General features: G+C 36.1%; 5 protein-coding genes and 1 non-coding gene across 6 annotated transcripts; 2 read left to right on the top strand and 4 right to left on the bottom strand.

The window, feature by feature from the left end:
- Positions 1 to 34: 34 nt before the first annotated feature.
- On the bottom strand, positions 35 to 2,265 carry LOC121742190 (patatin-like phospholipase domain-containing protein 4). The gene is made up of 7 exons (XM_042135257.1): positions 1,783 to 2,265; positions 1,231 to 1,374; positions 991 to 1,063; positions 765 to 870; positions 599 to 695; positions 430 to 525; positions 35 to 351 (listed from the first exon to the last, which is right to left on the bottom strand). The coding sequence occupies exons 1-7, from the start codon at positions 2,230 to 2,232 to the stop codon at positions 202 to 204; spliced, it is 1,116 nt and encodes a 371-aa protein (XP_041991191.1). The 5' UTR covers positions 2,233 to 2,265; the 3' UTR covers positions 35 to 201.
- Positions 2,266 to 3,607: 1,342 nt separating this feature from the next.
- On the bottom strand, positions 3,608 to 3,679 carry TRNAE-UUC. Its single transcript has one exon. It is a non-coding gene; the product is annotated as a tRNA-Glu (tRNA).
- Positions 3,680 to 6,087: 2,408 nt separating this feature from the next.
- Positions 6,088 to 11,491, top strand: LOC121742189 (transmembrane protein 87B-like). The gene is made up of 6 exons (XM_042135256.1): positions 6,088 to 6,302; positions 8,524 to 8,879; positions 9,284 to 10,223; positions 10,346 to 10,441; positions 10,747 to 10,883; positions 10,989 to 11,491. The coding sequence occupies exons 2-6, from the start codon at positions 8,689 to 8,691 to the stop codon at positions 11,146 to 11,148; spliced, it is 1,524 nt and encodes a 507-aa protein (XP_041991190.1). The 5' UTR covers positions 6,088 to 6,302; positions 8,524 to 8,688; the 3' UTR covers positions 11,149 to 11,491.
- A 609-nt stretch (positions 11,492 to 12,100) lies between these two features.
- On the top strand, positions 12,101 to 16,248 carry LOC121741236 (partner of Y14 and mago-like). Its single transcript, XM_042133947.1, has 4 exons — positions 12,101 to 12,438; positions 12,509 to 12,628; positions 15,570 to 15,788; positions 15,860 to 16,248. The coding sequence occupies exons 1-4, from the start codon at positions 12,259 to 12,261 to the stop codon at positions 15,992 to 15,994; spliced, it is 654 nt and encodes a 217-aa protein (XP_041989881.1). The 5' UTR covers positions 12,101 to 12,258; the 3' UTR covers positions 15,995 to 16,248.
- A 662-nt stretch (positions 16,249 to 16,910) lies between these two features.
- LOC121742639 (mRNA turnover protein 4 homolog) lies at positions 16,911 to 18,960 on the bottom strand. The gene is made up of 8 exons (XM_042135838.1): positions 18,817 to 18,960; positions 18,559 to 18,724; positions 18,368 to 18,458; positions 18,191 to 18,249; positions 17,889 to 17,949; positions 17,551 to 17,641; positions 17,387 to 17,463; positions 16,911 to 17,283 (listed from the first exon to the last, which is right to left on the bottom strand). The coding sequence occupies exons 1-8, from the start codon at positions 18,842 to 18,844 to the stop codon at positions 17,167 to 17,169; spliced, it is 690 nt and encodes a 229-aa protein (XP_041991772.1). The 5' UTR covers positions 18,845 to 18,960; the 3' UTR covers positions 16,911 to 17,166.
- A 471-nt stretch (positions 18,961 to 19,431) lies between these two features.
- LOC121742638 (WD-40 repeat-containing protein MSI1-like) lies at positions 19,432 to 22,095 on the bottom strand. Its single transcript, XM_042135837.1, has 6 exons — positions 21,617 to 22,095; positions 20,861 to 21,187; positions 20,610 to 20,762; positions 20,207 to 20,331; positions 19,972 to 20,067; positions 19,432 to 19,871 (listed from the first exon to the last, which is right to left on the bottom strand). Exons 1-6 carry the CDS (start codon positions 21,959 to 21,961, stop codon positions 19,643 to 19,645), a joined length of 1,275 nt encoding a protein of 424 aa, XP_041991771.1. The 5' UTR covers positions 21,962 to 22,095; the 3' UTR covers positions 19,432 to 19,642.
- Positions 22,096 to 22,950: the final 855 nt, after the last annotated feature.

Genomic DNA, 22,950 nt, shown 5'->3' on the forward strand with positions numbered 1-22,950 from the left:
TTTTACATGAACTGGAAAAAGGCAAGAACAAAAATGAATGGCAATTTGTAGTTTAAATAACTCTACAGATTCAAAAAAGTAGTAGTACTACATATTTAGGAACAATTAAGATACACATCCCTATCCCTATTCTTTACACAATTTGCTTTCTTTGTATTGAAAAATAACTCAAACAAGTGTCAGATGGCTGAATTTTTCCAGTTACTTGTTCGTCGGACGATCATCTTTGTCTTGTCGAACTATTTCATCGACTGGATTCTTCTCGGCCCACGCAGCTGCATCCACATAACCAAGCTCGAAATACCTATCTAGAACGTCGTCTGTAGCCGGCTGGAATGCCAAATTCAAAAGCTAAAACAAACACACACACATGTTATTTCTTGTCACCATGGAAAACTGGGAACCTCAGAAGTTGCATCCAAATGTTACCTCTCGCGCACCAGCCCTGTTCTCTGGGTTGCAGTCGGGGCTAATCCCGATTCCCTTCAGCCCCAAACGACCAGCAGGAAACGCACAAACGCGCACCTGTCAAGGCAGAGCTCGGTTCAAGCAAACATAAAGGATCATGATCTTTTCATTGAAGACGGACATATTATACCGTCTGAGAAGCAGAGGTAGGTGGCATGAACAGTGTCAAACCCCCGTCTATACATAAACGATCACGGAACATCGTTGCTGGCCTTGGAGCAAGATATCTGCATCAAGATCACTTTTGTCAGTAGAAAGAACTGTTCCATTCAATGAGGTGAATTAGAATCTCTTACCCGGGAATGAAAGAGGAGGTGAAGACTGCGTTGATGAGATCTTCTTTCGAATCAAAGTAGTCCACAAGCACGCCCCTCGGCCTCCACAGAATCTCCGTCACAGCCACTGCCATTAAACCACCACAACAAAATTCTATCAAAAAAATAATTCTTCTTCTCCTAGAATTTAACATAGTCATTTTCTCACACAAGTAGCAGTGTGGGATACTAAAATAACTGTACCCACCGCGAATTCTTCCATTCGACCTGATATGAGCATCGTCTGGCAGAAACCGGTCCAGAAAATCTCTAAGAAGAGCCTGAGCCAAACAAACAAAAACATCTCAATTGAGTCATAAGGTCATGTTCTTAATTCTAACAGCTATGTTTGCTAATTGCTATGGCTGTCCAAGTTTAGATTCATGACAAGTCTAATGTAGTACTCCGTATATTAAATTTTTCGACATAAGGGTAGGCGTGTATATACCCCAACACGGAATGCAGTCCCTCGAAGCCTGCAATCTTGAGCCACTATCTTGGTAGCCTTCAGTGCCTCCTCCATGCTTTCTCCTGAGACAATCGCGGCACACACAATAGAACCGGCAGACGAACCAGCCAATGGTGTTGTTTCCTGTCTCCCCCAAAAGAAGATCAAAATCATGAAAAAAATAGGCAAGACTAGTGATGATAAATTGATAATGGCCTCAATTAGGACATAGTTCATCTTCATCCCCCACAAACTTCAGCAAACCATGAAGAAAAAATCCTAGCAAATTGACAGACAGAATCAGACAGCAGGAATCCAAAACCAGAAAAGCATGATCAATGTTAAATTTGACAGCAAGAATCCAAAATCAGCAAATCATGAATCATCAAATCCTCAGCAGGTGGTGATTCAATAGAAAACAACAACCAAATTTTTAAACAATTGACATAAATTTGATGTTAAAAACCAATCTTTTTTATTAGGCATTAATCAATCACAAACTTCATCATCTATCAAATTAACATAGAAGAAAATGGATTGAATCCTAGCAACCTTGATATAGCCTTTCTCAATGAGGAACCGAGCCGCCCCGAGATGGTAAGGGAGCAAGTGCCCCGCGGCAGAGAAGCTAAACCCGGGGCTGGTGACCGCCTTCCGCCTCTGCTCCGCCTCCACGTCTTTCTTCCCTTGCTCCCACACCGTGCCAGGCCTAACCGGGTCCTCCACCACGGCCGCGGTCCCCTCGTCCGGCGGCAGCGTGGCTTTGGTGGAGAAAGAGACGGCGCGAAACGGGGCCCGGGCCATGATTGAAAATGGTGGCCTCAGAAACATCGGAATTAGGGCCTTTCTCTTCATTCGGTAGATGTTGCAAGGATCTTTCTTTTGTTTTTTCTCTTCTCTTTCGCTTTCAGTATGTAATTTCGGGTTGAAAATCTTTCTGAAATTAGTACTCCATGTTTTAGTTTGTTTGGGAATCTGAGAGGCTGGAATCTTTTTAACCATAATAACCGACAGATCTTTTTGTCTGAGGAGAGAAAGAAGAAAAACAAACGGTGGTCGTATTTTTTATCTGTTGGTCAACAGAAATGGTGTATCCTATCCATAATCCAGATAATTGAATCGAACTAATTAAACCAAAATATTAAATTTGATTGTTTTCAATATTTGAACATGATCGAGTTTTGTTTCATCAGAATTCAGAATTTTTTTATTCTTTGTTATCGAATAAATCCAAAGTTTCGAATTATTTTCAACGCACATGAGATAAAGATTAAATATTACTACTATCAAATTAATATTTTATTTAAGTATTTCTAATCTGGTACGTATGTTAATCACAATAATAGTTTAAAAAATATTTTGATTTTTATTTTTCAATTTTCATCTAGAAAAAGTTATGGTTTTTCTTTTTGGCCTCGATTTTTAAGGATTCAAATTTTGTTAGTACTGGTTTTTCTTATGAGAAAACAAAGACATTTTGTCCTTTACAATTGTAAAATTAAATTCAACACTTCTAATCACAATCATGAAATACAGAATATGACCACTTTATGTATAGATATGCTAACGGGAGTGATCAATTGCTAATTAATTAGCAATTACAAATTAAGACCAAATCTTAGCTATTAGATTATGAGATCTAGTGGTTGAAATAATGTAACATGGATTATATTTTAAATTAAAAAAATATTAAATAAATTGTATTAAATAAACTTTAAATTTACGTAACTCTCTCGATTTAAATTATTTTTTTGCAAAAAATATATCAAATTAAAGATAATTTTGTAAGGATTACAACGAGATTTCAATTGCATATGTTCCGATGATGTTTGGGTGATGAAATTTGATAAATTATATTTCAATTTTCGTACATGTTGATAAACAGATTTTATCAACAAATAAAAAAAAAATCTCAATATAGTGTAAGGTAAAATATCAATAAAACTGTGTTGATATTTTCTTATACTTGTGTTGATATTCTCTTGTCATATTGTTGATATAAAAAACACCCACGAAAATTATCATATGATAGCATAATGACAATATTACCCTTTTGTTGATTTTTTTCTCTACTATTTATTGAAATTTGTGAATTTTAATCTCATCCACTCATTTCAAAATCCAAAAGTGTAGATTTAGTTTTGGATTATAGAGTTATAAGCATTAGAAGAGACCCTACGCTAATATACACATTCAACAAATAATGTTTCAAAACAAATTTCGTTAATTCTTTATAGCCTATCTTTTTGTATTAAGTATAAACAATTGAAGATCAAGAAACCAGGTACGTTTGAACAAATCCAAGTGCAAAATATTTGCCATAATTTCGACTTATAATTAAATAAATACTGTAAAAATCATTTTGCTGCAAAAAAAATTCCGTTGCCGGGAATCGAACCCGGGTCTCCTGGGTGAAAGCCAGATATCCTAACCGCTGGACGACAACGGATTTATGTATAGGACTTGGTAATTATATATGTAGTATAATTCATTTTAAAATAATTATGTTTGAGATCAATTAATATATATATATATATATAAACTTTTTAAGACTACTATTATGACGTATCATTCCAATATAAGAATAACAAAAAAATAAACAAATCAATATAAAAAAATTTAAAAAGGAAGAAAGCGATTCAAAAAACACAATGTACTGCATGTTATAAAATGTTTATACCTCTCTAAAAGTTGATAAAATTTCACGTCTCAAACTCTTAGGTCAACACAGATGGTTTCATAAATTCATATTTTTCCAACCTGATTTTTTGTCGAATAATTCAATTTTATAAAAAAAATAAGCCTTCCATAAAAATACCGCAAAGCGCATAGGATGAAATTAAAATACAACATATATAAACTAGGATGACGCAAGGGTAGTGTAATAAAATTAGCAACAGTTTAATTAAGTTTAATAAGTTGACATTGAAACCTAGTAATTAAGTGGGAGACAATAGCATTCCATATTGCGCTCTGCTTTTGCAGCAAGTCAATAAAGCACTTCAGCATCCTTGGTCAAACTAAGCTTCACAACCCCTAATTACTATTCTCTTTTCTTACATCCAATTTACCAAACACAACATTCATATGTTATAAGTGCTCTTTTCTTATATCCAATTTACCAAACACAACATTCATATGTTATAAGTGCATGTTTGATAAGATAGATAACTCATCTAGGGATAGAAACCTAGATGAGTTATCTACCCTACCAAACATGCTTTAAGAATACTACTTGCTAGTTCTTTTGTGTGAGAATACGACATTCGGCGACTATTCACACAAAAGACCGATAATCTGACGACTCTATATGAGTACCCTTTACGGGTTCCTCAACGTATAATACGACATCTCATTCTCGTATATGCGAGAAACATCGTCTATCTCGATTGTACCTTTGTGGAAACGGTACAATCATCGAAAGCAGGAGCTAAAATTGAAAAGCCTTTAGGGTAAGTTGGTAAGAAGGGAAAAAATGATTCAAACAAGGAAAAGAAAGGGCAGTTTGCCCCCACAGATAGTACAAACACCATGCACGCTCATGCATTGAAAAGAAGCCCACTAACTCTCTATACAGTGACGAAGCCAGGAATTTTTGCCTGGGGGGTCCAAAAACTGTTTATAATTGTGAGTTATTTTTTTACATCGGCATCAGTATCCCGTAAATATCTGCAACATGAGCGGGAGGAATAGTGAGAGATAGAGATGGTAACGAGATAAATAGAAGTGTTAGAAACTAGATTTATATATATATACAACAACTTTAGTAAAAATCAATCCCGACATCAAAATTGCACAATGTCGTGAAAATGACCGTATATGCATCTTAAATACTACTATTAATAACATTTCACTTTAACGATCGTGACATTAAATAAAGCATATAATATCATTTTCACTCATATTCATTTTTCGAAAGCTCTCCGTATTTTTTTTTATCAATTTATGTTTCAAAATAATCAAAGATTTGTGATTTAAAAAATAGACTAGCAATGTATTTATGTTTTAAAATAATTACATATTTATCATTAAAAATAAATTTAAAAATAAACTAGAATAATAAATAATTACCATAATTAAAGTATTAAAAAAAAGTAGGCAGAATAATAACTACTACTATACTAAATAAAGTATAAGTGATAAAGCTTTCAAAAGTCTATACAATTGGTATGTATATTCGAGAATAATTGAAATAAGTTCTATTGAGGAAATAAAATAAATAAAAGAAGAGAAGAAATATGCTGTTACCAAGAATCGAACAGCTGACTTCGGGGTAGGAAAGGCGGAACACAAGACCAACTCGGCTACCAACCATACTTGTACTTGTTTGGATGAATATACAATATATACTAATAATTTCAATAGCTGGGGGGCCCAGTGGCCCCCCAGGCCCCAGTGTGGCTTCGTCACTGTCTCTATATATCTACTGTTACCCAAAAAAGTCAGCACCACTAAACATCTTTTCTCATCCCACAATCAACAAACTCTTCTCATAAAAAGAAAAACACTCCCTCTTCTTTATCTGACTTTCTCCATCTTTCCACACACATATATATATACAAAACAGTGATATGACACTACTGCATAAACACTCACTTTGAAGTTCAGTCATATGGAATTTATATATATATATATGAAATATTTATGTCACATATATAGTGCAATTGAGTAACACGACTCATTTTGTATTATTCAGCATATTATTTCGTCTTTGGAAACATTATTATGCCAAATAATGGTGTGTCGGCTTTGGTGGCTCTTTAATTAATTATCTCTTTCACACACCATATATTATATGTGTATATATCGTATTATCATTCCATCTTTATAAATTATAATCTTCACCTCTCTCTCTTTATCTATCTAGAGGGTTTCTCAAGGGTAATTCGCAGAGCTAATTTGGCATTCTGTCCACCTCCATGAGTGGTCTTGGTATTTCATATGCGGCCGATGTGTACTGTAATCGTTTAATACACGTGGCGTGCATTGATGATACAGAGACGAAAGAAATTGAGGTTAGATTTGTGAGGATGCCATGCCACTGGAGGCGGCCAGCTTGTCAAATTAGCCCTGTAAGTCTCTCTTTGAGAACTCCTCAAGATCTCAGTCACAAATTCTCTCTCTATATATGTGTGTGTGTGTGTGTTGAAGAAGCAAATCTTTGGTGACTTGAGAAGTTTGTGTATTTTTCTTCAAGTTTCTGTCTTTTTGGGTATATGTAGGAATAAATTGATTCTTCTTTTTCGGTACAAATCTCATAAAGATTAATGTTATTTTTGTGCTGGTCAAATTAAGCCTACAAAAAATGATGATAGTATTAGCAAGAATGTAAAGGGATTCAGCTTTTCCTACCCTTTTCTCTAGTTAATAGATAATAATTCAAACTTTTAATATTTTCTAAATTTTACTTGAAGTGTCGTTTTTTTCAAATTTAAATATATAAACTTTAGAATTTTCTAATAGCACCTCTTCTCCCGAAGAAGAATTTTGATCAAATTAAAATTATTTTGTGAATTGCTTTAACTTCTTTTTAGATAGCAACTCTTATGTGAATTACATTAGACTACGTGTCTTGAATAAATGACAAAATTTATGATATATTGTGCATTGAGATATGGATTTTGTCTTTCATAATTCATTTAATTTGGTGTTTTTACTATTCATTTTATATGAACTGAGATTTGTAATTACTTATACATGGACTCACATGAGGCTTTTCACAACATTTAAAAACATCTCAATCCAAAAACATATCTCTACTAAGACATACTCCCTCCGTCCCGGACTACTCGCACATTTCCTTTTCGACACGGAGATTAAGGAATGAGTGTATAGCAAAGTCAACAATTGCGGCTGTAGGTGATAATTTTTACTAAAAATCGAAAGAGTGCAAATAACTTGGGACACCCAGAAAGGAAATAAGTGCAAGTAGTCCGGGATGGAGGGAGTATGTGTTTATTATGTTCGTGTTGTAAGCACATGCGCTTGTATTATCGCATACCCAAGCAAGTTTCAAACAAAGTCTTGAACACTAATTTTTTCAAAGAAAATCTATGATATGAGAAAATTCAGAAATCTTTAAAGTTCGAGGAAAAAACCAAAATAGTCCAAAAGTTCATGTATTAATAGTAAATTACTTTATTTTATAAAAAACGGTGTCGTTTGAATGATCGTTGTTCAGAAAAAGACAAAATTTGGTGTATCAGAATTAAAATAAAAATTTGAGGAAAATGCAACATATATTAAAAGTTCGTATATTTATAGATAAATGATGAAATAACCCCTAGTATCTTTATAAATATTTATCTCTTTAGGAATTATAAAGTCCATAACATAGTCTTCAAAATCCTTATGATGCCCGACCATGAAACCATACATCGACGACGCACTTTGAAGGCAAATGTAGCTTCTAGATTCACATACAATATGTCACTTTTTTTAAAAAAAATTATGGCACTTAATAAAGCCTCAAACATTACTATTAACTATTTATGTATTTTTGTATTTACAAGGAACTCATACTTCCTCTGACCCCTAAAAATACGAACTTTTGAAACAGCACGGGTAATAATGCAAAATTTGGAAAGTAAGAGAGAGATAGAAAGAAAAATGTGTTAGTGGAAAATGGATCCGAAATTATTGTATGATTTTGTGGTCATACTCCATAAAGAATTTTGAAGACCGAATGATGCAATTTAAAACCCCTAATGTATCGTTGTCATTCACAGTCGATATGTGCTAAAATTTAGATTGCAATCATCCTGATACACATCCCATATGAAACCCTAACATCATTAAAATACGTACACTCTAGTGAATCTCTAAATTTTTGGCAAAATATAAACAAATATGAAATATTCATAGAATCCGAAGCTACCACTTATGGACTATTATCACAATGTCAACATATTTGAGAAAAAAAAAATGTTAAAATATTTCACATTTTTTACTATAAAAAATAAACTTTAGTCTAGTGTTAAAATATTAAATTAATAGTAATGTTTAAGTTATTAGTCAATCACTTTAAATATCATGTAGTATAATAAGTATCAAAATTGTAAAATAATCCTATATGTTTGAATAAACTAAAAATGAAAAATTGGATGCCAACTTATTACCATGTTTGACTAATATACAAAGAGAAAGGATTGCGATAACTATTATCGTCTTACTCACAAACTTCATTAGTCAACCACTATCATTATCAATATCGCGTATTTAATTTTTCGTTAATAGACATATTATAAACTTAAACTATACTAACAATTTTATTAGGTGTTAAATATATTTCAGTAACCGACGCCAAGATCATCACGCGCGTGGCACATGATTGTTTGATGCTGAAATCTTAGTTGCTGTATCACCACTCTACCTCGCCACCAAATTCTCCCCGCCGATCTCTCTCTCCTCTTTCTCTCTCTACAATCCCCGCTATTCCTGCCCTCAATCTCGCCGCCCATGGCCCTCGCCAGCGGCCAATGCCGCGCTGCCATTCTCAAATCCTTCGTTTTCTTCGTGCTAATATCATTCACTGAAGCCTCGATTCACATCTACGAACGAGATCCGTTCCGAGAAGTCGGCACCGCTTATCTCCTCTCAGGCGGCAGCGAAGGCGTCGCCGCCGCGCAGCACGCCCGCTCTTACATCAGGTAATTTCTACTAATCAGATCTATCACATTTTGTCGGCAATCGAGTTTTTGAGTTGAAGAAGGGAAACGGAATTGGATTTGTTAGATCGACGTCACTGATACTGTTTGTGACACGTGATGCATTGGAGTAATGTGTGCGTGTGAGAGTTTAGTTCTGTAGTTGAGCTGAAATCGGTTGGGAAATGGCTTGATTTTCTCTAAGCTGGATTGAATTTCGGTGTATTAGGTGTTCGAGAAGTAGATTCATCAACAAATTGTCAATTGTATGTCTCCATGTGCTTATGTTGATCGTATGCACTCAAGTGATAGTTCATTCGTTTAGCATCTTTTGATTCGCACAATTTAGGGCTTTTCCACTTAAACACATTGTTACTCTGTTCTAATTCAAATTTGAATTGACTTAGATTCGAGAACATAACATTCTGGAGGAGTAAAGAAGCTGCTGAGCATCATCCAAGTCTGGCGTACAATGGTGGGTTGGTTCAGGCTGTTATTTTTGAAGCGGCTGATCGCGATAATATTGGTGGATCTCCGTATGGTGGGCAGAGATCGATCTGTTGTACCCCTGATCTTGCCAAACTGGAAGGGTGCAAGCAAGGAGAAGTGATACGAACACCGTCAGCAACTGATAAGATTTGGCCGGTTGTTATAAATGTGCAGTTTAGAGGAAACATGTTATCCGCGCATTTGAAAAAGAATAAAGAAGTAAACATAAAGAAAACCGGGATGTACAACTTATTCTTCATTACTTGTGATCCAAAGCTCAAGGGACTGAAGCTAACGGGAAGGACAGTGTGGAGAAACCCTACTGGCTTTTTACCTGGTAGGATGGCCCCTCTGATGAAGTTCTATGTATTTATGTCTATTGCTTATGCAATACTTTGTGGCATATGGGTTTTCCAGTATGTGAGACACTGGAACGATGTTTTGCTGCTGCAACACTGCATCACTTCTGTTATAGCTCTTGGGTTGTTGGAGATGACATTCTGGTACTTTGACTATGCGTACTTCAATAGCTCTGGTACAAGGCCGGCTGGAATCACAACCTGGGTCGTTACGATTGGAGCAATAAGAAGAACTATTTCACGCATCCTTATTCTTTCTGTTTCTATGGGCTACGGTGTTGTGCGTCCAACCCTTGGTGGTCTAACAACAAAGGTGCTTCTTGTTGGAGTCACCTACTTCTTGGCAACAGAAATGCTTAACATTGCTGAGTACGTAGGAAGCATAAATGACATTGCAGGGCGAGTTCGAGTGTTTTTTGTCCTCCCAGTTGCATTTTTGGATGCATTTTTGATTTCATGGATTTTCACATCTCTTTCAAAAACATTAGAGCAATTACAGGTATATGTATATCCAGTATCCCCATTGATTGATAGTTTTTCGTACTCTCACTCGGTGATTATGTTGCGTCTTTTCCTCGAGTTTATCCATGTGCTAACTATGGCTATGTTTTCCTTTGTCAGGCTAAAAGAAGCTCTATCAAACTGGAGATATACAGAAAATTCTCAAACGCTTTAGCAGTTACTGTTATTGCTTCAGTTGTGTGGATAGGATATGAGGTAAACACCTTCTGTACCTTTGGATCTTGCCATTCTTTTCTTCTCTGTGAGAAGAGCAAAATGAATGAGTTTTAGAATGGACGCCCCTAAAATTATGTTATGAGTTACGACACAGTTTAACCGTTGGATGTTTTGCTCATCTCTAAGACTACGAATATTTCTTTACGAGACATATCTTATACAACCAGCTTACTCTTGTTTGCCCAGTATCTTTACTATCTGAGGCTTTGTGATTAGTTATGTTTTAAACACATCATAGTATATAAGAACGCTCTGACATATCAACAATCTGATAATCCCTGCAGGTTTATTTCAAAGCAACAGATCCCTTCAATGAAAGGTGGCAGAATGCTTGGATTGTCACAGCTTTCTGGGATATTCTTGCATTTGCCTTGCTCTGCGTAATCTGCTATCTTTGGGCTCCCTCGCAGAGTTGCCAAAGGTACGTGTTACAGTTCTAGCTGAATGAGCACAATTATCTTTATATGAATTTGAGCATAATCTTTGTTAGGCTTTCTTCAGCTTACTTTCCATAACTCTGTGTCAGGTATGCATACATGGAGAATAACGAAGGAGACACAGACGAAGAAGAAACAGAATCGTTATGTAAAGAAACACCTAAATGCAGTATCGGTCTAGTGAAGCAAAACAGCAAGGATGATGAAACTTCTGATCAAGAAGAGGCCGAAGAAGGTAAAAAAGAATAGTTGCTGTGTGAATGATGGAAAATGGCTGCAATACTAAGAGAGAACAAACTGATTTGGGTGTTCATGTAAGACCTACCTTCGACACGCTAAAACATATTCAATATTTTTTTTATCAAAGTGTATAGGCCAAAAATGAAGCATTGATCCGTTGCAGAAATTCATGTGTTTCTATGAGTGTGATTGTAACGATATTGTTTATGGGATTAAGACAATTGCTAGTCAGGTCAGGTTTTGTAGTATTGTTGTGTTACTGTGTAGTAAAATGACACTAACAGTAACAACCCATGCAATTTTTCTACCGCTGTACCTTTATTTATGAATGTGTAGTGATTTTTTTTGCTTTTTTTTTGAGTTGATGAATGTTAAATATGAAGACGAAGGTTGACTCAAAATCATGAATTTTAATCACAGCCATTGGTAAAAATATGGCCTTTGTAAAATCCATGTTATCTGTCTCCTTACAATAAGTAGATCTTATTGTCACAATATTTGAGGAAGAAAAAATAAATCACTTTGCACGTATGAGATAATTGTTAATCCCCAACTCATTTTATTGCTGTAGAGACTATAGTTGATTGTAGATCACATAATTTACAAAGTACTTTACTAGTTGTACTAGTACTAGTACTTAATAATTATTCTCACTTTACTGTTTTTAATTAATTCAAGCAACTTCCTTACGTTTATTAGCTCAGTTATTAATTTAGATCTCCCTATGTCAATTTGTAACTATTTTAGATTTATTAACAATAGTACTGAAAAACTGTTAGCTATAATTTTGTTAATTTTTCATTCACATTTTTTCTTGCATATTGATTATTAAAATTTTATCCCTTTAATAAGTGTTTTCATTGTTAAACTTAAGACACATCTTCGTTACCCAATAATTATTGAGTATATAAAATATTTTTTCTTTAAATTGGAGTAGATTATATAGTTGGAATCCTAGTAGGGATAAATTGAGCTTTTTCATTTGAAAATAAATACAATTTCCCTCTAAAATATTTGGATCAAAATTGAGGGAAAAAATTCATAAACAGAGTTAAGCATACGTAATCGCAGAAGCGGCAGTGGCGAGATCAATTGAATTTTCAATCGAGTTAATTAGCTATGAACGGTGGAGGCGCGGGCGATGCGGCGGCGGAGCTGCACAAGCAAACCCTAAAAGAAGGGGAGAGGATTTTGGCGCCCACGCGCCGCCCCGACGGAACCCTACGCAAGCCTATTCGCATACGCGCGGGCCATACGCCCCAGGATGAAGTTCCTATCTACAAATCCAAAGGCTCAATGGTATATTTCGCAGCTAGGGATTTCGATTGTTTTTTTTAATCCGGAATGTTGAAATTGACTGTGACGGCAGTGGAAGGAGGAGATGTCGACGATGCAGGAGGTGCCGCCGGGATATGAGCCGGTGGCGGAAGCGAAACCTAAGTCGAAATCAGCTAAGAGGAATGAGAGGAAGAAAGAGAAGCGTCAGCAGGTAATAAGTGACTAATATTATTTGCTAGTAATTGTTAGTATAACGTTTGGCGACTGAATGTGGGATTTAATCAGTTTAGGGGATCACTTGAAAAAGACTCTATCTTGGTTAATGAGGTTGATAATTTGTTCAGAAAGAAGTTTACTTTGGAAGTACTAAAAGTTTTAAGTGAAGTGTACTCTAGGCTTCTGTAGTGAAGGTAATTGACATGGTTTTGGGGTTCTTGAATGGTTAAACATTTATCCTTTTCTCCCTTTCTGCTGCGAGTGGTGTATTTTGATATGATTACTTTGTAAATTCAGTGTTATTAAAAAGCGGAGATGGCGGCGCCGTGGCGGATGGCGGTGGCAGTTTCTAGGCTCAACGCCACCGCCACCATGTGATATGGCAGCTTACTCCCTTTTTTGAATGGCGGCCGCCATTCGCGAAGCGCCGTGGCAGGATATGGCTTTCATGGCAGTCGAGATGCCTTTTTGCCTTGTAAAACGACCCCACTTACCCCACTAACCGGCCCACGTGACATGTAACCTAGCCCATTGGCCATTATAAATAGTCTATTTATAGGGTTTATGGGAGTTTCTGGCTTCAAAACCATAACCGCTGCTGTCAATCCAAGTTCTCGTCTCTCCAGTCTCCACACGCACAAGGCTCCAGATTCTAGATTTTCATTCACGATTCAAGATAACTGAAAATTTTTATGTACTACTACTTGGACCATCCACAATAGCATCAGACTAGCATAGTCTAGCCAAAAACTCTTCCTGCCACATCATCATGCCCTTCCTACAGCCTAGCCACTGTCCTAGCCAAGTAACAGCCTAGCAATAGGCTAACAATTGCCTAGCCAATGCCCTAGCCCAACAAATAAATTGACAAATACGATTTAATTCATTTTAATTATTGGTGTTTATCAAATATTAAAAAAATGAAGTGGAATGAGTTGTAAATATAGAGTATAAATAAAAAAATAAAAATAAATAAATAAATCTGGTAGCCTATTACTCGCCGCAAAATAGGCGGCCAGCGATCGGCTAGCTGGTTAGTCCATGCCCAACCTCTCTTCCGCTCCGTGCTCGTCCTTACCGTTAGCCGATTGCAATAGTGGACTAGACGTCCGCCCTAGCTGCTAGCCGCCGCTAGCCTGTGGCTAGGGCGGGCACTAATCCACTATTGTGGATGCTCAGTTTGTATTAATTCCACTATTTAATTCTCTCTCTTTTCTTATAACTGTTCTACTCGATGCATGGATTAATTCCACTGTATAATTCTCTCTCCCTATAACTATTCTACTCGATGAAAGCGTCTCCATAATTATTGTCTTCCACCATTTAATTTTCTAATTTTCCTATAACTATTCTAATTTTTTTGCATCTTATGTTATGTATTATATTTTATTTATTTGTTAATTTATCGACCGCCATTCACGCCATAATACCTCCATGCCGACCGCCATATCCCTATGGCGGTTTTTTGACCGACCGCCATAAGCCGCCATACGCTATTAATAACACTGTGTAAATTACACTGTGATCTGCCACATATTGCTGATGTTTCGTGTCTGGGAGCTGTGGTTTGTCACGGATAGATTGGGTACAGAAAGCTGCATGAATATCAGAAGAGGGATTTGTTTGATGCTATTGTGGGGATGGGATCTTTCGTAGGTCATTCCATTAGGTTGATGACGATTCAAAACATCTCTTTGGACTGAATGCTTTTGTTTCTAATCAACGGGTGCGAACAACTAAAGCTGTGGTTTGTTGCAAAAACAATGAATCAAGGTGGGAAGGAAAAGATATTCTGGACATTTCTTATCGGTCTATTTACCGAGTGTCTAAATTTTTTAGGGAGTCTTGACTCTTGAGTAAACGAATGATCAGATGTGGATGGGCACCTATCCTGAGCTATTTTCTTGATGTTTCCCTTATGAACTCGTAACTCGTAAGGATAAAACGAAAACTAATAATTACAGTATTTCAGAGTTGTTGTTTGTTAAGTCTGTCGTGCTGGTGAAATTCAAGTTCTTATGGCATAGAGCTAGGCAATGGAGAGATCATCTTAAGTTGAATTCCAAGCACACAAAAAACAATTATTGCAATTTACTGAATGCGGAACTTGCAATATTCAAGAATGCATTTTACTTGCTTGACCAGATTAGTAGTATGAATTTATGTCTATGTAAACATCAATATGCATTTGATTTCACCAAATCTCAGAATGATCACATAATGCTGTCAGTTGCTAGTTTAGAAAAAAAGGATATAGTGCTACTAGTTGTCAAACTCGTGAGTAAGCTAGCTGCCATGACCAGGACGAACCAAACATAAGTTGCCCTACCACAATTTGTGCAGTCAAGTTGCTGCTGCTATTTGTCTCTAGTACATTTATGTTGTCAGCACTAGTTCATTAAAGCACGTTTCTTGTTTCATCAAGCTGAATATGAAGATGCACCTCAGGTAGGAATGTAGGACTCATTGATGTTTCTTTCATTTGGGGGTAATTTCTCAACAAAATATCCTTATACCCTCATCATTTAAAAAGACTGCTCACTCTCCATTGCCTCATAGATCAATTTGGTGCCTTTTCAGAAACAATCAACACATTGTTAGGTGAGGTGTATTTAAGAAGACGTGAAGTTTTGTTTTCTTAAGTCTCTTGGGACATTGATATCAATTCTATCTTTATAATGAACCAAATGTATTAATTGCTTGTTGAAACTGCCGATGCTTACTGGGAGTGATAGATACATTGTCAAGGGTGGAATGGCAGGAATGAGCCTTACAGCTAATTCATACGTAGGCAGCTCTTGCAAAATTTATGGTTTAAAAAGAATGACACTCCACTATCGTGCTGGCATGTGTAACATTAGTTTATGTTGATTTGGTGAGAACAATGATTCTTCGACTTATATATCTCTAACTTGTGGTAACATGATTGGTAACAGGCTGCTCTTAACAAGGATTCAGATCAAGATGAAGTTCTGTCTGCTGATAATTCCAAGGATTTGCCAGAAGATTTAGAGTCAACTTCATCAAAGATGAGCTCGCTCTCCCTTTCTGAAAGTGCCTCGTCAGTTGCACCATCTACAGGCTCAACCCAGTCTTCGAATTCAGAAGATCAAGTTCAAGATATTGATAAGAAGATTCGAGCTCTAAAAAAGAAGGTAAATTTTACATGCTACTAGTTCCAACACAGAATGCGGAGTCATGAGATACTTTTCTTCTATCTTTTCAGATTCGGCTGACTGAAGCCCAGCAGCAAAAAACGCAGGAGGCAGACATGACACAGGAACAGTTGGAGAAGTTAGCCAAGTTAGAAGGTTGGCAGAACGAATTGAAGCTCTTAGAAGATGAGAAATCCCAACTATGAGCATCCGATTTCGTGATGTGATTGTGCCAAACTAGCTAATTTATGTTGTGATGCGATTGTATCAGAGAGAGAGAGAGAGAGAGAGAGAGGAATTGAACTCTGCAGATGTAGCTGGTATCATATTTGTTAGAGTGAGAGTGAAACTGGCTTTTTCATTTTCAGTGAGGATTCTGATTTTAGTTATTTGTTTCAGATGAACATTTCTTTCTTCCGGTATTTTGTCAAAATTTAATCAAGTTATAGTTATGTGTTAATTTCTTTCTGCATTGTAAATAACAGTTTGTTTTCTCAAATTTAAATTGTGAAAAATCATAAATTTCTTTCAACAGCAACACGCTTTGATGTCGTCTGATTGCAATAACTGTATATAATTAAAATCCAAAATGGATATTCCTGTCACACATTGATAAATTAGTACTCCATCAGTCCATCAAAAATAGTCTCAATTGTAGACAATACAAGTTTTCATACAAAATTAGTAAGGTACCAGAAATAAAGAAATAAAAAATGAATAAAGTAGGAGAAAGAAAGAAGAAATTGATTAGTATAAGAGATAAAAGAGAGTGAAGTAGGAAAAAGAAAGAAAAAATGTAAATAAAATATTCTGTAGAAGATAAAAATAAAAAGTGAGTAATATATTGAGAGTAACTTTCCAATTTTAGTATAGGAAAATTTTTGAAAGACAAACAAAAAATAAAAAGATAACTCATTCTATTGACAATAATTAACTCACTCTTCTCTCCTACTTTGTCCTCTTATCTCTTTTACTTTATTCTAGTCTCTCCTACTTTATTCCTTTTTTCTTCTTTTTTACTTTATTCTCACCCTTACTTTATTCTCTCATTCTTTACTATTAATAATTTCATTAATCAAACACCACTACCTAAATTCTTGTGTCAAAATGAAAATGTGACAATTAAGCAGAAACAAAGGGAGTATATATTAATAAGCAAAAGACATATTTTCAAATAGGATACACTCATTGTTCCAGCACTTGAACAAAATTGAAAGATTTTTCAGCCTGTTAATAATACATAAATCTCTAAAAGATAAAAAACAAAAAATCAAAGTTGGTTTGCAGATCTCCACATCTTCGACTTGAAATTTGGAACAGAGCCTCAAGGTTACAGCAGCAGAATCAAAATCATCCCAAACAATGTTGTCCCATGATTCTACGAGGATTCAATGTCTGAATCGTCTAAACCTTCTCTATAAATCTCAAAATCATCTGAACTCCACCGACATATTAAGTGGAGTTTAAAAGTGGCCATCTTAATTCCCAAGAGGCGCTGTAGACAATTGAACAAACAGAACAGTTAGTGTCTGAATCTATACAGAATCCACAATCTGTAGCAGCACGTTTCATGACTCGTGTGTAGGATATAAACTAACCAGTATCCTAGCTGACTCAGGTGATAATTGTTTTCCTTCTTCGCACACAACAAAGTCTGAAACAAGCTCTACTACTCCTGAAACCACAGAGTTGAAATTAGCAAAGCATGTACATGTAGGTGGGAGTAATATTAACATAGACCAACATGGAAGAAAATGCAAACCTTTATTCAATCGAACAGGCATCCCCTGCTTGCGCAAGAAAGGCTCCATTTCATGTGTGAACTGATCAAGAGGACCTTCATTGAGCTCCACCTGCAAACACAAAGTAAAATAATATAAATTCCTACAGATCTGCAATTTAGATAACTCAAATAAGATAATGACATAAACTTCAGGATGGGTAATCTGATGTTCTCATGAGCAAAAAAAAGAAAATATGATTTGAGAAATGAGCTCCCATCAAAATCCATATATTAAAAAATGAGATGTACGTTGGACAGGATCTACATAATAGTCGGTATTCATCTAAGTATATGCCAATTAAGTTGAATGCCTATACCTTTTCTATGGCAACAGTTCCAGTTCTAGCAAAGTCATAATCTTCATATTCATCAAATATTCTGCAACAAGCCAATGGGTTAGGAACATGAATGTGATGATTAAGTTGCTCAACTCATCTTGTTTCTTCACAAGTAAAAATAGACAGGTATATACAGAACATCCATCCTCAAGAGCATAGTAAGAGCTTTTGACTGTTCATACTAAAATGATTCTTATTAAGCTACCATTTACAGAAAAAAAGACATCTTCTTGAGATTGAATTCATGTGATGTGAAAACTTATTCTTCAGCTCAGACATACCTCTTCACTTCTTCTTTTGGCAAATTAGTTAAGAATAGCCCAGTATCCCCACGAAGAAGCTGTACAAAATAAAGAGCTAATGAATTAGAAAAGAACAATATAAAGACATACTAGTATGTGTACAGCACAGGAACATCCCCACACCCAAAAAAAGGAAGAAATTTGAAAATTCCCCACCTTTGAAATCTTGTGCAGTCCAGGCCTAATCTCATCAGAAGCAGACCTACCTAATGCAACTTGCATAACTTTGTTTGAGCCAAGAAAAAATCTGGAAACAAAAATTGAAGAGAATTTCATTTATATCGCCAGCAGAAATACTCAAATTCTTATTATAAACCAAAATCCAACAATGGGGAGAGCTCGGTTACCTGCTGGAAGACTTCAACTTCTCTTTGAAGCCCTTAAACTTGAGATTCCTCATGTTTTCGAAAGCGATAACATAGGCGGACTCGTACTTGTCAACGGAATCGCGTATGGTATTCAACACGTTCTCTTTATGCTCCTTTCCCTTCTTCTTTGTCTTTGACAGAGTCACTGCAAAATCAATCAACAATTCAGATAAAACATGAAAAGCATAAAAATGCAAACATAGTAGAAATTGGCAAGTACGAATATAAAAAGCAAACCTGGGCGATTGCGCTTTGATTTAGGCATGTTTTCTCAGAGCTGTTTTCTCAGAGGAGAATGCTAAAACCCTAGTTAAAGTCTTCGTTGAGACGACGGAGTGTTTGGTGCGCTTTTATTGTTTTTGTTTTGGGCCCAGCCCAGTTTTTGTTGGCTACAAATTAAGTATTTTATCATCCTTTTTCCTAGTTTTATTTATTTATTATACTAATAATTTACATTAATTTAAGGTCCCATTCAATGCATTTTTTTATTGGCAAATAAACATAAATTTTAAAGAGTCGAACCCGTGACCTTTTCCGGGATTCAATACATTATTATCTAGCAGGCTAGCATTCTATCAAGGCTGTTTTATAGAAAAAATGGGGTATAACAATTGTACTAATCAAATTATTCATCAACTTAAAGAACCTATATGATGCAATCTCGGGGCAATTGTAATTCTTTTGATAATCTTCTAAAACAATTCTATTTTTTTTTGTATGTATTTCATGGTTATGCAATGATGTTATTTGCTTTCAGTAGGCTTAACCATTTTAGTTCCTTGACATGTATTGCTGTGCTCTCAATAATCACAATTTTAGTTTTTACAGAAATTGCACTCTACCTTTTGCGAATTAGGAGAAAGGGATTCACTGCTTAAATATAGAGAAATAGACAATTCCCTTTTCATATTGTATTACAAAAAGGTTCAAATATGTAAAAAAAAACTAGAAATTGTTCTCATAAGTTAAAAGCGATAGTTAAATGGTGCAACACAGACAAAGGAAGACACACAGAATATTTTGAAGTGCTAAACAGGCTACATTGAGTCGAAATAAACTGAAACTAGGAGCCTTTCATGGAGTCGTTGCCTGGCAGATCATCTTCATCATGGTAGATGTTCTCCGACATCTGCCATATTTGAAGTATGTTATCCTCCGCCACGCTAGCAACAACCCAGTCTTCACAAGGGTTCCATGAGAAATCGGATACTTTACTCGTGTGCCCGCCATGAATGAATACGAGCTCTGGTGGTCCGTCCTCAGCATCCTCCGATGACTGCTCTTCATTAATCCTGTCAAGGCATGAGTAACCACATCAGCATGCATCATCATGATGAAACCATCTTTTGCTCGATCGAGGGAGAAGCATGGAACTGTTAACGAGAAATATACCTGCTGAGATCCCAGACCATCAGTCTCCTACCAAGACAACACGAAGCTAAGATGGTTTCGTTCTTTGGGTTCCATCCGACCTGAAAAACCTCCTCCCTGCAGAGCGATTGCAGCAGGTTTAAGCAAACAACATACTTTGGCCACACTTCTATCAAGGCAATTTTTTTTTCGAACATGGATATACAGTAATTATATCTCTTTTGATTGTAAAACCATAGGCATAAGAGCTGCTTACTTGTGAGAATCAAATGTATGTAGTGCAGTAGAAATCCTTCGCATGTCAAATAACTTAACGGTCTTATCAGTAGAACCGGTCGCCAGAACCCACTCGTTAAAAGGATTGAAAGCCAAACAGTTTACCTATAAAAACGCCGTTGAAAATACACAGTTGAAGACTACAATTACCAGATCAAAAGCAGCTGAATTGATCAGCTGAACTATGTAAATTAAAGTATACGTTTGTCCAAAAATAGGATCACATCACATCGATAAGTAGTTTGTGGTAAGAGGTGGAGAATTTGAATACCCTAATACTCTAAACATGTTCCATGTACAGTAATAACTTGGATCATAAAAATAGTAATTCAAAACTCTAGTTTGTTCTTTAGTTTAATCAGTATGCTAATCACGAAACCAACCTCGCCTTGATGGGCAAGTACAGATTGTATTGGCTTGTTGACTGAGGGAGAACGGAGATCCCATATATGCAGATGCTGGTCATCTCCAACCGAACCAAACAGATATTCGTGCCTGAGGTGCCATGCCACATCTTCAACAACACCTTCATGAATCTGCTTATGAACGATCAAATTAAAGATTCCAAATAAAAGTTAGTGGTGCTGATTATGGCCAAGAACATAAAACTTAAGCTTCGATTCTGTTTGAATACCTTAAATATTTGCATAGCATCTAGAGCGTTATTCTTCGGAGTTGCATTTATATCCCACAAACATATTTGGGCATCATCCGAACCACTCAAAAGATGACCATCCTTGAACTGACTCCACGATAAACCATACCCTTCAGAGTTGTGGCCCCTTAGCCTCAAATCAGGGTTACACGTACCGTCTAGGGGAGGCTTGGATGGATGTTTGCTATAGTCGAAAACATAAACTTCCGCACCAACAGTCTTGGTAGCAATAATAAATGGATTTTGGGGCATGTAACGGGCCCGATTGACCTCCCCGTCGTGATTTATTTGCTGGATAATTTGAACCTGCAAAAAGGATTAAAACAAGTACAGACTTAAATCATAGTAAGTTGCATGTAAAAATTGCTGCATTTAAATTAAACTTTAACTACGACCTAAATCACTACCTGGAGATATTAGCACACCAAATTAAGATTGTTATTTATATTTTACTGAACAATTAAAAGAGTTACACAAACACACAAAAAAGAGATGCACAGTCTACAACAGCAAGAAATCAAGGCTCTTAAATGATCGAGTTTTTAAGGACTCTTACATTCTCGAATCTCATCTTAGCTTCCTCAATTCCAACCAAAAAAAATTAAGATCCAGAAAAACAAAATCCACAATTAATTCCCCAAACCCCATCAAATGGAAGTCCAATCATCAGAGCACAAAGTACAACAGCATTTCCCCCAATTCAATAAACGAAAATAGAGAAATTAAAAGAGGCACCTTGCCACTGGCGCAACCAAATCCACCGAATTCAGACCGTTCGTCCTCGTAATGGCGGGCATCGTTCTCCGAGTCCTCGAGAGGCAGCTGGATCCTGGCGAGCATGAGGTAATTGGGCTCATCCTCGGAGGTGTGGGTACCGAGAATCATCTTCTGGGCGGAGTAGTCCTTGCCCGGCGGCTCCTCCAGGTCGGGCAGCCATTCCACGGTCAGCGACGGCCACTCGAGTGCGTGAGTGACGACCAAATCGTAGAGGAACGGTGTGTTCTTCTTCCAAATCTTGTACTCCTCGTTCACCAGCCGCTCCTCTATCTCCCCCCTCATCTCGTCGTCGTCTTTCTCCATTTTCACTTCAAATTTCTTCGCGGACTACGGCGAATTGCGCGGATTTGTGATTCACTTCGTGCTCTACTGCAGTTATCGGAGGAATTCTGGTTTGAATTTTACCCGGGTGCGGATGGTTTTGGGGGAGAATTGGAGGGAATTGGATTTCTCAACTCTTTTTTGGGCTATTTTGGTTTTGGTTGGGCCCTATTTTGGGCTATTCTGAAAGGCGATAGCATTTTCAATTTTAAAGAGTAAATTGTTCGGCCCTCTTATTAATTCTAGTACTCTTTCCGTCCACAAAAAATAGTCTCATTTATAAACGACACGAGTTTTAATGATAAATTGGTAAAGTGAGAGAGGTATGAAAAATGTAAGTAAAGTATGAAAAAGAAATTTTCCACTTTTAGAAATGAGGCTATATTTTTGGACATCCCAAGATGACAAAATGAGACTATTAACCCGAAGGTTGGCCCGATATGAAGTTATTTTAAAAAAAATAAAAGTTAGATGAATAATAATTATTTTTAAATGTACGTGCAAAATATATTTCAATTAAGTAATTTTACGCACTGAATAAAATATAATTATGTACTCTATTAAATTGGATTGCATAATAGAAATGGTAGATAAAAATGGATGATATGAATATTTAAGTGAACGAATCACGGAGGTGTGGTCGTGTGGGTGTTGTTTCTTAAGTAAAAAATAATGAAAAAGTGGTACGAGGATCATAAATAGTACTCTCTCCGTTTTTCCATAGTTGAGTCATTTTTCCATTTTAGAAAGTTTTCTCAAAAGTTTTTCTCTATATAGTAATTTTTTTCTCTTTTATACTTTACTCTTTCTTACTTTATTCACTTTCTACTTTATTCTCTCTACTTTTTTCTCTCTCTTACTTTTTTATTTTTTTATTTAACACATTCAACATCTCTTAATTAAGAATTTTTAATGGCACGAGATGGGATTCCTTCCCTTTTCTTTTACTTTCTATTATTTGAAGATTTATT

This window comes from Salvia splendens, chromosome 7, assembly GCF_004379255.2.
Source record: "Salvia splendens isolate huo1 chromosome 7, SspV2, whole genome shotgun sequence".
Lineage (NCBI taxonomy): Eukaryota > Viridiplantae > Streptophyta > Magnoliopsida > Lamiales > Lamiaceae > Salvia > Salvia splendens.